This window comes from Lepisma saccharinum, chromosome 18 (assembly GCF_977018435.1).
Source record: "Lepisma saccharinum chromosome 18, izLepSacc3.1, whole genome shotgun sequence".
Lineage (NCBI taxonomy): Eukaryota > Metazoa > Arthropoda > Insecta > Zygentoma > Lepismatidae > Lepisma > Lepisma saccharinum.
The window spans coordinates 45,476,487-45,490,235 of NC_139246.1; the positions used below are offsets into that span (position 1 = coordinate 45,476,487).

Here is a 13,749-nt window from a genome sequence, read left to right on the forward strand (position 1 = left end):
AGTAGCTAGTCTAGCAGAGATAGATCAATCAATCTCACGTCTCTAATTATTTTCAAATCACAATATTTATTATCTTGAAGCCTCAGTTCATATGCAACATTTCTTTCCATGCGCTTCTAGTCCCTCGATGTGATCAGCTGGCAAGGCTGGATACCCTAGCTGGCTCTTCTTCCGCCTTACCAGATCCAGGTATAGACAACCGCCCCAAGCGAAAGGGAAGATTTTTTTGCCTGTACCTCCCTTGCCCCTTCACCCCCCGCTCCCATGGTTGAAAGCCCGTGGTTTCAGGTCCTCCAGTCTATCTCCTATAGGACAGATAGGGGATAGGTTTCCTTTCGATTCTTTCGTAAATCCTCTAAAGAACTCAGGGGGAAATTTTCTGCAGTTCTTATGTTCTCTGTATTTACACAACCTTTTAAACGTTGTACAATATGTATGTATAATATGGGATGTAGTTTTATTTGTATATGGATGGGAACGTACTTGTATTATGTGCAGACAAAAATGTTACGGTTTCTTTTCTTTTTCAAATATGGAATATATAATGATTAAATAACAAATATTTGCTCACGCTCTCTCTCTCGCTCTCGTTTTAGTAGTGTTTTGTTTAAATATACTAATAATTTGGCCTCCAATAAAAAATGGGTAAGCTAAACAGTCATAAATACGGATGTATTAATTTGGGCAAGAAAACTAATTGTTGTTGTTGGTTTGGTTTATTTTACTTCACCTTTCTGCCACATTTGGTTATCGCAAAAATGAGGATGAGTGATGATATAATAAAATTGATGAAGGGACCTCACAAAGAACAATTCAGGCCGGGATTCGAACCCGTGACGAGCGCGCATTCTTGTTCCTATGTGTTGTACTCTGCAGTGAATAATGAAATAATTTGGAATGAAAAATGTATCCTAGAACTAAAAAAGCCAAATGAATATTTTTGAAGAAACTACAAAAAAGTGTGTTTTGTTACCTGTTCATCCCCTCTAATATATTTAATTTTTGCCACCTTCCATCACTTTTTCTAGCTGTATAGATTTAATCGCCATAAGTAGCTAATGAGCTTATGGAAGTCACGAGGGACAATCATAAACAGAGAACTCTGGACTCCTGATTTCACAGTGCCCTGCAGATGGACTGGGAGGAAATTATTTGTATTTTCCCTCCTTTCTTTAGCGTTGCTATTCCATCACTTTACCTAAATTCTGCCATGACGGTGAACGTTGATTAAATTAAACGGATGAAAAGTTGTTACAAAGGAACACTCATGCACAGGCCAGGGCTCGAACCCGGATCCTTCAGTAACGAGATCGTGAGATGAAGAAATTAGGGAAATCAAGCAATGCAATTTTTTGGGGAAAAACGTTAATCATATGCAAATATGGTGTTTCAAAAATCCAATTGAAATTTACGTACCACTGAGTAAATACGCAGTTTGCTTTACCGATACCCAAGTATCCGAATAATTACAGATTTCCGCTCATCTTTGTTGTCGGCCGACCTCCGTGGGGGAGTGCAAGTGGCCCCGGATCGGTACCAGGTGGACGCACATAGTGGTTTGGATCCCACTTTAAACTGTGGGTCCAGTCCCGATTAGCTTTTATGTACATAAAGTGGACTTAAACACCAAATCAACCAGCCGTGGGGGAGTGGTTATCACTGCACGACAGCGATGCTAAGTAGCATAAATCAAATCATTGATTGATTGTTTCATTTGGTTTGTTTTACTTCGGTTTTCCTACACTTTTGGCTAATCGTCAAGATGGTACGATAAAATTGATGAAGGGACAAACACAAATAACACCCATGTCCAGGTCGGGGTTCGAACCTGGGATCTCTGGCTTAATAGTCAAATCAACATGTTTTGGATTTTCGAAAGTGGGTGGGATTAACGTGTGCTTCTTTTCAGTGGTCCTTCCTCATTTTGCAATCCTTTCCTTTCTTTGACGTTCTATTTTTAGGAATACTGGGCCCTAAAGGGGGGAGGGAGATTATGACCCACACCAACCTCACTTGGGCACGCCACTGATTGCTACCCCAACTGTCAACATCACCGTACGTCACTGTGATGGATAGATTACTCAACCCCTCCGCGTGGTCATTCAGTACAGTGCTGCCATCGTACGGACAAAATTAATTCTCGATACCTCCAATGTGGGACTTTTAGCAGCCAAATTCCGGGTACTTCCTTTACTGAAGGTATTTTGCACCACTCTTTGTGGCATGAGATTCCATATTGAAGTTATGGATATCACAAAATGTAGTCAACTTTATTTACTTGTCTTGTTTTATGTTTTACAGTACTGTGCGTGCCTCACTAGTAAGCCGTAGATTGCAAAATTTCTTATACGTAAGTAACACATACACACATTGTTAATTTACTGGTCTTCTCGCTCTAAATAAACTTACTATTACTCCTTCGCGGAGAACACAAGACGTTCCAGCCTATTATGGGGCCACCTCAGAAGTGGAATACATAAGGTTTCTTTTAAAAATATCATAAATTGATACTGTCAGGACTCCATAAAACTACCGTTGATGTTATTTACCATAATCTGCACTCGCAAAATGAAATTCTAGTTCAAGATAAAAGTGTATTAATTTTCAAAATCTTGCTTGATTACACTAAAAGAGTCATACATTTTTAAATCAACTTCCGACGTCTTCTTTGTTTGGCACACATCGCTAGTAGGCGATTAATACAGCTTTATCTTGAGCTAGAATCTTATTTTGTGAGTGCAGGTTATGGTAAATAGCATCCATCAACCATAAAAATCAATATATCACATTCACTAGCAAACAAAATTGAAATCTTAAGGTTAGTCAATAACCATTGGAACAGATTACAAAATTGGGTCAAACAAATTATGACGTCATACTTTGACACAAATGTTTATTTTAATAATTAATATATAACCATTGAATTTGTAAATTATGTGGGATCGTAACAACATACACACACACACCAGAGGAAACCTGAAGCTCTTACCTGCTGAGGGGTTCCCGGGTTCGAATCTCGTCCTGGGCATGGATGTTTCTGAGTGTCCATTCATCAATTTCATCATGCCATCACTCATCCCCATCTTTGCTATTAGCCAAAAGTGGAACAAAAAGGAAGTAAAATAAAGCAAATCAATCAATCAATCATCTGCTCAGGATATTCTTAAACATACGGCGCTGCAGTATAATAAATAGTAAAAGGATTTTAAGGTGCAAAATTATGGCTAGGAAAGGGAAAGGAATATCCTGAAAATGTTTTCAAAGATATTCAAAAAAGATGGTGATTAAAGGTGCCTTTCTTCAGGTCTAAACCAATTACATTAACATTCTTTATTCAACTCTGTAGCAAATAACATAATTAGTAATAATTACAAAAATCAACCAATATTTTGGAAGTAAACGTGGCATTTACTGGGTGTCAACCAACTTGTTATACTGGATTACGCTCAACATTTCTATGTAAGGCGCTGAAGCCTTGAGATCTTGTATGTGGAGAAAGTACATTATCTTGGGAACTGTTTTGGCTGCAATGATTGTATTACACCATTGTATAGCTCTCGTTGTGTACTACAAAATAAGACTATAGGATCTTATGTAGCTGCTCAAGAAGAGGGAAGAACTTTTATTTTTCTGTCCAATTTTTTAGCGAAACAAGAAAGAAAAGGAAGAAGGTGCTGAAGCATCAAAGAGAGGTAAAAAGGGGATAAATGTGCTAATCTCACAAATTGGTGCAACAAAGTGTGTTCATTTTATTGGATTCCATGTCCTAAAATACATATCTCAAACGATCAGTGTGAAAATAGCTATATTTTTGGAATGGTGCTGCACTTGAAAATTCCGTTCCCTAAATTAATAAATATTAAGGCTACTGAAGCATCGATTCATTGGTCTGCAAGGTATGTTCCATTATGCATACGAAGCTGTGTGACGGTCATAAATTACACACTCAGGTCCTCTTCTCGTGAAATACTCTTCGTCCCTGACCTATTGCTTCCCTTTGGTGGACCAGAGGAAGAAAGGCGAATGTGGAAGGACCTGTTTTACCTGTTGACATTAGGACGTGAGAAGCCAAGCCTTGAAGATGAGATTGCCAGTGGGTATATAAGTAAGAGACTCACTTTTATGGATGCGAGAAGCTATTCTCTTCACACAAACTTTGAACTTTAGAAGTGATACGTGGAACCTGAGTGTAATTTGTGCAGCCATGAAGGTGGTAAGTTAGCATTTCTAAGCTTCTAGTGACTTTCGCAGATGTTGTGATACGGATCGGGTACAAGGCGACGACGCTGCCACTGCGCCAATTCAAATGTGTGGCTTTGAACTTGTAATTTGTGATACGTTTAATTTTGAATTTCACATTGTGCAAAGATACCAATCAGGACCAAAATCACAGGCTTTACCGGACAGGGCAAATTAAGAGGGAAACTGCCTTAAATGAGACTGAGTAAATGTAGGCGAAATTCTTGACATGTAATACATGAAAGCCTATGCTTTACAATATTAATTGTTGCTTGTTTACTACCTCTCATTTATATCCACAGAAATACTTTTCGATTTACTGTCTAATGTAAAATTTCGTGTGCATTTTCGAAAATGTCTTGTGCACGTTTACTTTGCAATGCTAGTCAGATCAAAATTATTTCAACCCAAATAGAAAACATCATCCAAATTTATACTTGAGGTCTTGCTTGCTTATACTCTTAATCAAGTTGATCATTTTACCCTCGGAGAAGTTACATATTACTATAATGTAGTTCCGGAACCAAGAAAATACTCAGGTGTTGTACCGCTTCTGCCATTGCGTTTACTGTTCAATGTACACCACAAAGACTATCAGTGGCTCCCCAAAATCAAACCAATGCATTTTTCCCCAACTCTCCTGGTCGATAGCCCGAGAGAACCTTGTCAGCATTCGTCACCAGGAAAGCTTCAAGATTTACTTTAAATCCTTTCAATAGCTATTTGTTTATGTTGCATTACATCAAACAATAGGTCTCATTGTTATTTTCATTGACATTTAACTTGGTAGACTGTTACGGTAATTACACTGTAAAGAGATAGTAATAGTGTTAATAGTTCTGACCATTTGGAACTACATTTTTAGAATTATAGGACTACTTTTAGGGCACAAACAGATCTTTCACAAGATTTCGTTTCAAACTTTAACCTTTATTCCTTTATAAGTCACGATATTACTATCTCAGTACCGGCATAAGATATAACTCATCACTTCAATAAACAAAGCTATACATTTTTAAAAAATATAGATGGAAGGTGTTTTTAATATATAATATTTTGTTACAATTTGGGCATCATTTCGCATTTATAAATAGATATTTAACAAGAAAATTAAGGAATATATTTTTTTTATCTTGATTACCATTTATAAATTAAGTGTACGTTCCTACGTGTTATGATATTACGAACACATTAATTGAAGAATACTAAATTACTTTCCTCGTATTCAATGTTTCCAGATAGAAAATGTGATTGAAAATAGTTCGAGAACTATATGTATCCTGAAAGGCTCAGTAGTGAAACATATACAGGAAATATTTTATGTAATGTAAAGACTATTTATATTGTTTTTTAACACAAAAAAGCACAAAACTTCAGTGTGTGTGACTGTCTTTCATAACGGATATTAAAACTTATATTTGCTAATGTAGCCCATCGTCGACGACTACTGTGAAACATTTCGACAAATGTAACGATTCATGAAACAGTTGTACCTACTGGTGGAAAAAATATGAAATATTAAATTTTCCAGAACACAATAAACATACATTCCTTGCATTCTCATTTTGATTTTCAGAACGTTTATAAAATACCTCTAGCTATACTATATTTCATTCATTTCTGTAGGAGAGAATTGTATTTGTACTAGCTTCACGGATAAGAGATTTACTATACATATTTATGTTGTAATTTATAATTCTCTGTTATTACAGATACTTGTATTGTTAGCCATTGCAGTGGCTGTTATGGCCAGGCCCCAGAAAGAGCAGCCAGTGGAAATTAGATCTTACTCCAGCGACTACCAAGGACGAGGGGCTTATAACTTTCAGTAAGGACAATTTTGGTCCCGTTACTAAACTTATACACAAACACCACTTCCTACATTAGTAGGTTAAGCTAGTGAAAATGATTTTAGTGATTAAATATTTGTTCATTTATAATTATTAAATAGCAATATGTCCATTAACACTCTTTCAACTACTGCTACTAAATATCAATATTAGTAGCAGTAACAATAGTAAACGATTTATTCATTGATTGATCGATTTGCTTTATTTTACTTCGCTTTTCGTGCCACTTTTGTTAATTTGCGAAGATGGGGATGAGTGATGATGTGATGAAATTGATGAATGGACATTCACAAACATCCATGCCGAGGCTGGGATTCGAACCCGGGACCCTTGGCGTCGTAGCGCGACGTGCTAACCACTCCGCCACTTGGGCCGGAGTAATAAAGGAGTAGCAATTATTTAATACAATACATTTTCTGAATTTTCACGTTGAGTTGCTGATATGCAATGGAAATAATTAGAACATAATCTTTTGCACTGCAAGCAAGTAAGAATCCTATAGTATAGTAAATTAAACATACTTTAAGAGTAATAAACGATGATGATAAATATACTCAGGGTAAACAATAAATCACGATAAATGCAGTTTTACTGAAATAATGGATTGAATGTATCGTACACCCTTACGCATACATGCTAATAGAAGACATATTGTTACTACTACCCCTGCTGCTGCTGCTGCTACTACTGCTTCTACTACTACTACTACTACTACTACTACTACTACTACTACTACTACTACTACTACTACTACTACTACTGGCAGCAGCAGCAGCAATAGTAGTACCGCCAAAATTGAAGGTCTCGGTTGTAAAGCATGGTAAGTGACATTTTGGTAATTTTTGAGTCACAAAGTAAAATGCGCCATCCTTCAATTTTCGAGAAATTGCCATGTCATACAATTTGCATTGGACGCAGTGGAGCCTTGTGAAATTGGTATACATAACATGAAAACAATTTTTCTACAGTATAGCTTCGAATAACCTTTTCCTTAATGAACTCAGAAATAACCAAAATGTCACTTACCATGTTTTAAACCCGAGACCTTCAATTAATATTAGTAGTAGCAGCAGTATTTTTATACAAGTTTAATTAATTTTTCCTTTTAAGTGATTAGTGGCGGTTGATAAACTCAAGTTACTGGTTGTTGTTACTTCAGCGCCACATTTCAACATGGTGGTGTAAATTTGAACAATTTTTTCGTCAGCATTCGCTTCTCCATGGTCTTCATAGACTGTATACCAAGTTTCGCTTCGAACGAACCCCAGACGGCTCTGAAGAGGGCAACTTTAATTGCCTTCATGCACAGAAGACGAGTTTATAATAATGAGCATTGCAAACTTCAGGATTATGTAATTAAATAACGGAAACTGGAAGAACGAATTACACCCTGCTGCGTTACAGGCTCCCACCAACGAGTACAACCGCTACAGAATTCTTGCTTGAGAAAGCGAGAACACGTGTTATCTTACAATCAAAATTTTAAGTGGCTCAAAATTTGTAATAGAGAAAATGCTGTTGGACCTTACTCATGAAGTGCTAAACTCCAAAGAACCACTTTATCTTTTCGAAAGATTGGCAAATAACTACAATTCATTCGACAAGACAAACGAGCTTGCTTGTTCTCACTGCCTCCACGCAGGACAACGGTTTACAATAAATCGTTTACAGGAATGGCGTCCAACGATTGAAATACATTGCCAACCTCGCTGAAATCTATAATTACATACACCACATTCAAAAGAAACATCAAATACTACCTGCTGGAACAGCGACAGGATCAATTCTAGTCAAGAAACCGCAAAAATGTTTAACTTCTTTTCGTTACGTTTATTATTTTTTCTCTTTAATATTATCATTATTATTTTACCACAAATATATAAATATATATATACACACACATACATACATACATACATACATACATACATACATACATACAGAGGGTTAGCCAAAATTAACAGAACAGATTAGATTGTCTCTTTAAGTAACATAATTTTTACTAACCCTGTATATACCTATATGTATATATATCAATGTACGAGTATTATCATTCTTCATGTATTATTTTCTCCTTGTCACTTTCCTACGGACAAGGGTTGTCAGACCGAGAACAGAGGCCGAAACATGCTTGCTTTAAAAAAAAATATATTATTAGTATCATAATTATTGTTGTTATTATAGAGGACAATTGTTGATTTGTAGTTACTCTGTTCCAGATATGAACTCAGTGACGGTTCGTCTCGACAAGAGACTGGCGAGTTGAAGAACGAGGGAACAGAAGACGAAATCCAAGTCGTCAGGGGCTTCTACTCCTTCGTCGGGCCGGACGGGCAGACATACAGGGTCGAATACGTCGCCGACGAGAACGGATTCCAACCCCAGGGGGCACATCTTGTGAGGAGAAAGTGAAAATGTTCTTCCAGGAATGAAGTTGAACCTCAGTGGAACATGACAACGGGTGCTACATATTCCTCTCTATTAATCTGCGATTCTTACCAGATGACTGCAACAAATTAGTACAATAAAACTGACAGTATATCAGTGCAGTGAAAAATGTCAAGATCTAAATGAGATAAGAAATAAAGTTTTGTATTAAAATACTAACGGATTTTTCTTTGGTATTTTCACTCTTGGGCATCTTTTAACGTTAAAATCCCTTGAATTTTATGAGCCAAGCAATGGGGGCGATTAGGGGGGCCTGGGGGCAGTTTCCCCCAACGTTTTGCAATTTATGCCCCCGCACTATGCTAAACCTTATCAACAATAGAGAAACTAAACTGTCTTTACCTGGCCTGGACATGGATGTTTGTGAGTCACTATTCATAAATTTTATCATATCATTACTCATCCATATGTTCCCAAATTAGCCAAAAGTGACACAAAGAGCGAAGTAAAATAAAGCAACACACAACAAAGTCCCATAGAGGATCATACTGGACGTGGTTCCAGACGCCAGAGCCTCGTTAGTCTGAAAATGTAGTTGAAGGATGTACTATGTGGAAGTAAGGTTGACATTTGAATGACTTACACCCCCCTTTTTAAAAAAAGCAACATAATATCTAACATACCTCCATAAAATGCACAATAACAGCCCTCGAAATGTTTACCATATGTTTAGCTATATTTTATACATGCACTTATTCGTTCCAGAACCGGATTTATAGCTGGGGCTTGGATGGGCTCTAGCCTCCCCGGGTCTCCATCTGCAAAGAGGCTACACGCCGGAAGACAAGACACCTCAAAATTATATTTGAAATAGTGATATAACACCATTAAGCCTTGTTTCCATGATATGAAAAACTCAATATTCTGACCAAGGCAGAAGTTACTATAAGCTTAAATCTACTGTTTGCTCATAGATGGTGTTAGTGAGCTAATGAAGCTACCATGGGCACACCATACATGGTGTTTGTATGAGTTGGACATCTGCCAACACGAATCAGTGCACATCGTCAGCACGTGCAAACAACAACAGACAGTGTTCCTGTGGTAAGCATGTCTAGTTTTGTGCCAGAAAAAGAGCATATGCGGGAAGCTCTGCTTTTCTGCTTCCATTTGAAGAAATCGGCTGCCGAATCGCATCGAATGCTTGTGGAGGCCTATGGCGACAGTGCTGTATCGGAAACAACGTGCAGGGATTGGTTTCGTCGGTTCAAAGACGGCAATTTCGACCTGAGCGACAAGATGCGTGAAAATCGGCCCAGGAAGGTTGAGGACCATCAATTGCAGGCTCTTTTGGACGAGGACGATACCCAAACGCAAAAGATGCTTGCCGAGCAATTGGGTGTTACTCAAGCAGCCATTTCCATGCGTCTACGTTTATGGGAAAGGTTCAAAAGATCGGAAAATGGGTGCCGCATGAATTGACCGATCGGCAGCTGGAGAGACGCCAAAACACATGCGAAATATTGCTTGCCAGACAAAAAAGAAAGTCTTTCCTGCATCGGATTGTGACTGGCGATGAAAAGTGGATATATTTCGAGAATCCTAAACGCAAGAAATCGTGGGTTGATCCCGGCCAACCATCAACATCTTCCTCGAGACCAAATCGCTTCGGCCGGAAGACGATGCTGTGTGTTTGGTGGGATCAACAGGGTATCGTCTACTTTGAGCTGTTGAAACCTGATGAAACTGTCACTGCCCACCGCTACCACCAACAACTGATCAAATTGCACCGTGCTCTGTGTGAAAAAAGGCCGGATTATCAACAAAGACATGACAAGCTGATTTTCCTCCACGACAACGCCCCGTCGCACACGTCAAGACTGGTCCAGAACTACTTGGAGACACGCAACTGGGAGGTGCTATCCCATCCCGCCTATTCACCAGACCTGGCCCCTTCCGACTACAATCTGTTTTTGTCGATGGGCCACGCAATCGCTGAGCAGCACTTCGATTCGTATGCAGACGTCCGAACATGGCTTGATGAGTGGTTTGCCTCGAAAGAGAAGGACTTTTTTTGGCGTGTATCCACAAATTGCCCGAGAGGTGGGCAAAATGTGTAGCTCGCGAGGGCAAGTACTTTGAATAAATTTCTTGTTGCTTTCTATGAACAAACCATGTGTTTTTCTGACTACCAAACAGCAGATTTAAGCTTATACACCTGGTAGCTATATTTTATACATGCACTTATTCGTTCCAGAACCGGATTTATAGCTGGGGTTTTGGATGGGCTCTAACCTCCCCGGATCTCCATCTGCAAAGAGGCTACACTCCGGAAGACAAGACACCTCAAAATTATATTTGAAATATAGTGATATAACACCATTAAGCCTTGTTTCCATGATATGAAAAACTCAATATGCTGACCAAGGCAGATTTTTTTTTTTAACATAAACTAAACGTTACGTTTCAATCTTCTAGCAAGGTCTTCTTCAGACTCTGTACCAAGTACAAATGAAAATGGTACAGAGTCTGAAGAAGACCTTGCTAGAAGGTTGAAACGTAACGTTTAGTTTATGTTTTAAAATTAAATAAATTCTGCTTTTTTCAGCATATTGAGTTTTTTAATATAGTGGTAATATCAAAATATTATTAATAATATTACTAAGCTGCTCCAAACGTTATAACTAAAATTGTATATAACGGAGAGGAGTCATAATGTTTCTACCCCGAGCGTCCACATGTATAAATCTGGATCTGACTTGTTCGGCTTATTTCAATGGGATTTCAAACACTGTACTTGAATTATTTATGAAATGTCACTAAAAAGAACACTGTTGAATGATAGAGAAGAGGCGTGTCCCTATCATTTCGTTCCCCACTACAAACTACAACTCTCATACGTAAGTAATTTTAAAATTAATTTGAACAAGATGAGGACCTTCTAGGAAGGAGTTTTACATGTTCACAATGTCTGATTCTAGATAAGTCTCGTTCCTGGTCTCACCTACAGTGATGAATGACTTTCTCATCCTCCATGTACAGGGTGAGTAAAAAGTCACCGGGCAAGTACTTTGTATATTATATGTTGTCCTTCACAATAAACATAAACATTTGATTTCTTCCACGCTCTTTGGGACATTTTCTTCCATGATGATAGATGAGCTTAGAAGAAGAACTCTATGGCAGCCGTTTACAGCTCTTCAAACGTATGTAAACGTGGAGGAGGAATTTATAAATTTTGGACCCCAAGGCTATCCTTTGTTTTGAGTCCTGCCGACATTATTATTATTATTATTAATAGTTTTGTTATCATGACACTTTACTTCACTAATTACATGCTCAGAATTAATAACACTTGTACAAAATTAAAATATGGACACATCTGATTAAAATAAATTTCATTAAACTTCGACGAAACAATACACTTAGATTTAACAAGAGAAAAATAAATAACACAAATATAATTAATAAAATATAATAGAAACCGACACCACATTACAGTAGCCACACTGGCCGCGAACTGAGAAAAAAGAGTTTACTTCAACCGTCTATATCCTCTACTTGAGTTCCAGTTGTTGGCATTCATAACGTTTACATTCGTTTCTTCTTGTTTATATTCGAGCACCTCGCTTTGGAGTCTGCCATACAGACATGCACTCTATTTAAAATAGGGTACTGAAAATATAGTTATGATGTAAGAAGTTATTGAAACGCAAGAAACCCCTTCCTTCTACCTTCCTTCATGAAATAAGTAAAATAACTTGGCATGGTGTTTAATTTTGTTATTATCACAATACGATAGTCGATGGTCTTTTCCAGTTTCCTCCCTGGACTTGCGACCCCTAGACGTTAGCCTAGGATAGCCTGGTGGCAAATTCCTCTGTATGTAAGCGAAGTTACATCCACTATGTCATCCACTATGCCCCAGAGCGAATTATCACACATCGTTAAGTCTGGACGTCGAGGAGGCCAAATCATGTTGGATCGACGTCCAATGCACCGTCCATAAAATTCTACGTTAGGGAATTCTCGTACCCAGAGGGTTAAATGTGCCCGTGCTTCATCCTGCTGAAGAATTACTTAACTATCAAGTCCTCTCATATACGCAGCTGCGGAACGAACCATTCTTGAAACAGTCATGATATCAATATGATGAACATTTGCGGTAAAAACTAAATGGGAAAATAAGAAAATTTGCAGAAATTGCTGCCTACATCATCACGTGCGGAGGGTTGACATGTCCTTCCCATTGGACATATATGTAGTAGCCTACGTAATGTTGTCATTTTGTAATTTCTAACTTGGCATGTGATGCTGTGTTTCATCCATATTCTAATTAATTTTCGATAATGTCAGAAAACAGAGACTCGCCTGTGTATGTACAGTCACCAGCGATAAAAATGCGACACCTATATCCTGAAATATTCGCTTCCCTGCAAAGCGTTATGTGTGTTACTTAACTGTTAGGTCAACGTAAAAAATATGTATGTACTTTCATTGAGAAAAATTGTCTTTACAAACAAGGGGACAGGCGGGCGCATTTCAGGTTCTGCTGGAAAAGTTTCGTCACAAAGAGACGTAACTTAAGATACGACAGTTTGTAATTATAACTTTTCCACAAAAAGTTGAGATACGACACTTTGACAAATCCAAAAAAAAATGAATATCTCAAAAACGGATAATAGTTGGGGGGCGTCGATTTGCCAGATTGTGTTGATCGCTAATTAACATCGTACGATACGACACTTTGTGAAGGGGTCGACGTTATATGGTATAGACACGCGTATTAGCCATAATGTCACACAATCAAACTGAAACAACTAAAATTAATGTTGACTAGAAACTTTGTGCTCACCCTGTATGTTCATTGACGAGGGTGTTTTCGAGGTAGCATGAGTTCTCATTCTCTGTCTCGCCCTTGAAACCAAGTCGTTTGTTTCTCAAATAAGGTATCATCTGTTTAAAGCTTTGAGTTCTTGTTTTGTTTAGTTTTCATCCCGAGGTTTATGGAATAATAAACTCAAACATAACACAGCCCGTGAGGGCCAGGGCCTCACTCCCACTTGCCGATGTGGGAGATCATCCTACCAGTTACGGAGTGACGTGTGGTCAGCACGACGAAACATCCAGTCGTTGTTACTGGTTTTCCATTACCGGTTACGCTACTCATTCGTAGCTCCCCAATTTCCTCACGATGATAGGTGGCCATCAGTTACATAGATACCCCGAAATCTCAGAAGAAAAGTTGTTACACTTGCTCCAGGAGACTGGA

The 13,749-nt window shown here is 38.2% G+C and overlaps 1 protein-coding gene across 1 annotated transcript; it reads left to right on the forward strand.

Annotated features, from left to right (window-relative positions):
* The first annotated feature begins 4,078 nt into the window (after positions 1 to 4,078).
* Positions 4,079 to 8,663, forward strand: LOC146002048 (endocuticle structural protein SgAbd-6-like). The gene is made up of 3 exons (XM_083139761.1): positions 4,079 to 4,213; positions 5,952 to 6,067; positions 8,309 to 8,663. Exons 1-3 carry the CDS (start codon positions 4,127 to 4,129, stop codon positions 8,499 to 8,501), a joined length of 396 nt encoding a protein of 131 aa, XP_082995887.1. The 5' UTR covers positions 4,079 to 4,126; the 3' UTR covers positions 8,502 to 8,663.
* The last annotated feature ends 5,086 nt before the right edge of the window (positions 8,664 to 13,749 follow it).